The sequence below is a fragment of the Lytechinus pictus genome, unplaced genomic scaffold (genome assembly GCF_037042905.1).
Source record: "Lytechinus pictus isolate F3 Inbred unplaced genomic scaffold, Lp3.0 scaffold_212, whole genome shotgun sequence".
Classification (NCBI taxonomy): Eukaryota; Metazoa; Echinodermata; class Echinoidea; order Temnopleuroida; family Toxopneustidae; genus Lytechinus; species Lytechinus pictus.
In genome coordinates, this window is record NW_026974332.1 from 4046 (window position 1) to 6820 (window position 2775).

Here is a 2775-nt window from a genome sequence, read left to right on the forward strand (position 1 = left end):
TGTTTTTTTATAAAGTATTGTTTAAAAGCAAAGCTTTGATGAAGGCTCAGGTATTGAACATTTTTCAAATCCCTTAATACCTCTATGGACGTGTTCGAAACGGGTATGCTAGACAAATCTATACCGGTACCTATTCGGCCCTGCACTCCTGAAAACTGTAGATTCGAAATGTACTTCAGAGGATTTCCACTCAACCTGAGATACGACAGCTGCTCAATGTGTGAAAACACACCAGCGGGGAGGTACACCAAACGGTTTCTGTTTAAGCTCAATATGACATCTTTTAGGCCAATGAAAGCTAAAGGTTGAATATCAACAAGGTGGTTATCATCCAACTCGAGAAAGAAGAGTGAAGATGCCGACACGAAGGTGAAATTCGGTATTGAACCAATCTGATTCGTCTTCAGGTATAGTCCAACCAAATCATGCGAAATCCTTAGCTGTTTGAAGTCTGTCAGGTTATTATTACGGGCGAAAATGTTGTTTCCTGATAGGATACTTGAGTTGGAAGATCCGATGGCATTATTGTTAATGTTTATATGTAGGACTGAAAGGGAGATGATTTCAGTAATCCCATTGGCCTCTACATTCATATAAATCAATTGTTCTGTATCAAAGATATGATTTAAATTTAAATGGGTTAACAAATTGTGACTGATATCAAACCTTTTAAGAGAAGTCGAGCTTAGGGAGTTAACCTCTGTTATGAGATTAAAAGCTAAATCCAGTGTTCTGAGATAGATTAAACTTGAAAAATAATGACGATCGATTACCCTTAGTTCGTTGTGACTTACATTCAACCTCTGCAGTGGTGTGATCGAACGGATGAAATTAAGGCACGATATTTTATTCTCGGCGAGGTTCAATACCGCAAGGTTTGGTAAGGAATCAAAAGTTGAGTTTTCTATAATGTAGAGATTGTTACGGGACAAATCTAACTGTGCTAGTTCTGGCAACGTTGTAAAGTTTGAAAGCACTGGCAATCTATTGTTGCCTAAATAGAGATAACGGAGTTGTGGCAGATCTGTCAGGTATTTATGATCCCATACGGTGAGAAGGTTATGACTTAGACCCAAGGACGTTAGGTTTGTTAGGTTCTCAAAATTAGTTAAATTTGAAATACAGTTCCATCTCAAGTTTATGTATCTAATATTTCTGTGTCCGGAAATTCCAAAGTGTAAAGTTGTGAGCTTATTGTGAGAAGCATAAAGACAATTTAAGGTCGGAAAATACATGACAGAAACGCTTCGCAGATAGTTTTTATCAACATTTAGAATATACACGTTTGAATTATTTCTTCCATACAGTGCGTCTAGTGTTAAAATATTATTGGATTTAAGACCTAGACTATACGGTGCGTTAAAGAAAATATCGTTTGAAAATTGATCGATCTTATTGGCATTCAATATGACGGTTTCTATTTTGGAAATGTTGATAAATGCGGGTCTACCCACGAATCTGATTTGGTTATCTTCCAATGAGATGAACTCCAAACGTTGCATGTTACAAAAAGAAGAGACATCCACAATTTTATTGCCTTGTAGGTAGATTATTTTTATTGAAGGAAAGCAAGTGAATAGAGTTTCGCTGATGCTTTTGATATAGTTGTATTCAAGTGAAAGAACCTTGAGGTTTTTCATCGTTTGCGCCTTGTCCAAGTATTCAATATTATTGTATGAAATGCACAAATCTAATATTAATTTTGGGTAAGCAAAAATTGTTGTTGAAATGTCCCTGATTGCATTCCCTTCTAAATCTAACGATAATACTCTAAATGGGATTTTAGGTAGATTCTGGAGTTTGTTGAATGCCAGTTTTAGCGATGAAAGTCGTGTACTTGATGGATCACGAAGGGTCTGTTGTTGCCACTCTTTCAGAGAATTCCTGGTGACTGATAGCTTCAGGAGAGCCGGTAAGGGACCAAGGTATGGTATCCTTTGAAGGAAGTTTGAATCAAGTTCAAGGTACTCCAGTTGGGTTACTTCTTCGAAGACTCCTTTCTCGATTAAGCGAATGCGGTTGTTGGACAGGAGAAGCTCAACCAAGCTTCCGAGACATGAGAATGACTCCTTCTTGAGTGCCGTGATTGAATTGCTCTTCAAGTTAAGCGAAACAGCGTTGCATGGGAGATCCTGAGGCATATCATCAAGATCTGTGCATGCCACATCGACCAAAGTCCTCATCTGCTTGCACTCACAAAGATTTGAACATCGTGAATGACATGTCCTTCCCAACAAGACAAGAATATACAGAAAGATAAGCACCCTCATCGTGCCAAATGGGTTGTAAGCATCTGATGAAATGTGCAGAATGTCAGACAGAATGTAAGGCAGAACAGTTTCCTTTTTTGTGTCCGTAGAAATACAATTTATTTGAAAGGTCCAATTTGTTCATTCATTGTCCATTTCATGACAAAAAAGTGAGAAAAAAAAAATCAAAATCTTCTTTTTCTTTCACGTAATCTGTCACGATAAAAGCTCTCTCTTTCTGTTGGTTGTCGCATTTTCAGAAGATGTAAAGGAGCTCTTGACATGTTTGGTAAGCTATCATAGAGGTACTGGAGGCAGCATCGATCAAAATATCTTGCAGAATAATGATAAGCTATTATGCTACACAGTATAAGATTTCTGATTATTTTTTTCATTAATTACCCAGTGACGAATCCTCACTGATTATCCTCCCGTAGCATCTTATCCTCAGGGAATCAATGTAGGACTTCACTAGTTGCCTATCTTTAAAGGTTTCTTGAACTAATTACTTTTTTAAAAAATTCGC

The 2775-nt window shown here is 37.4% G+C and overlaps 1 protein-coding gene across 1 annotated transcript; it reads right to left on the reverse strand.

Moving 5' to 3' along the window:
* Window positions 1-1837: 1837 nt before the first annotated feature.
* LOC135159326 (decorin-like) lies at window positions 1838-2183 on the reverse strand (the record flags this gene model as incomplete). The annotated part of the gene is made up of 1 exon (XM_064115550.1): window positions 1838-2183. A coding segment is annotated over exon 1 (346 nt), but the record flags the coding sequence as incomplete, so codon positions are not given.
* Window positions 2184-2775: the final 592 nt, after the last annotated feature.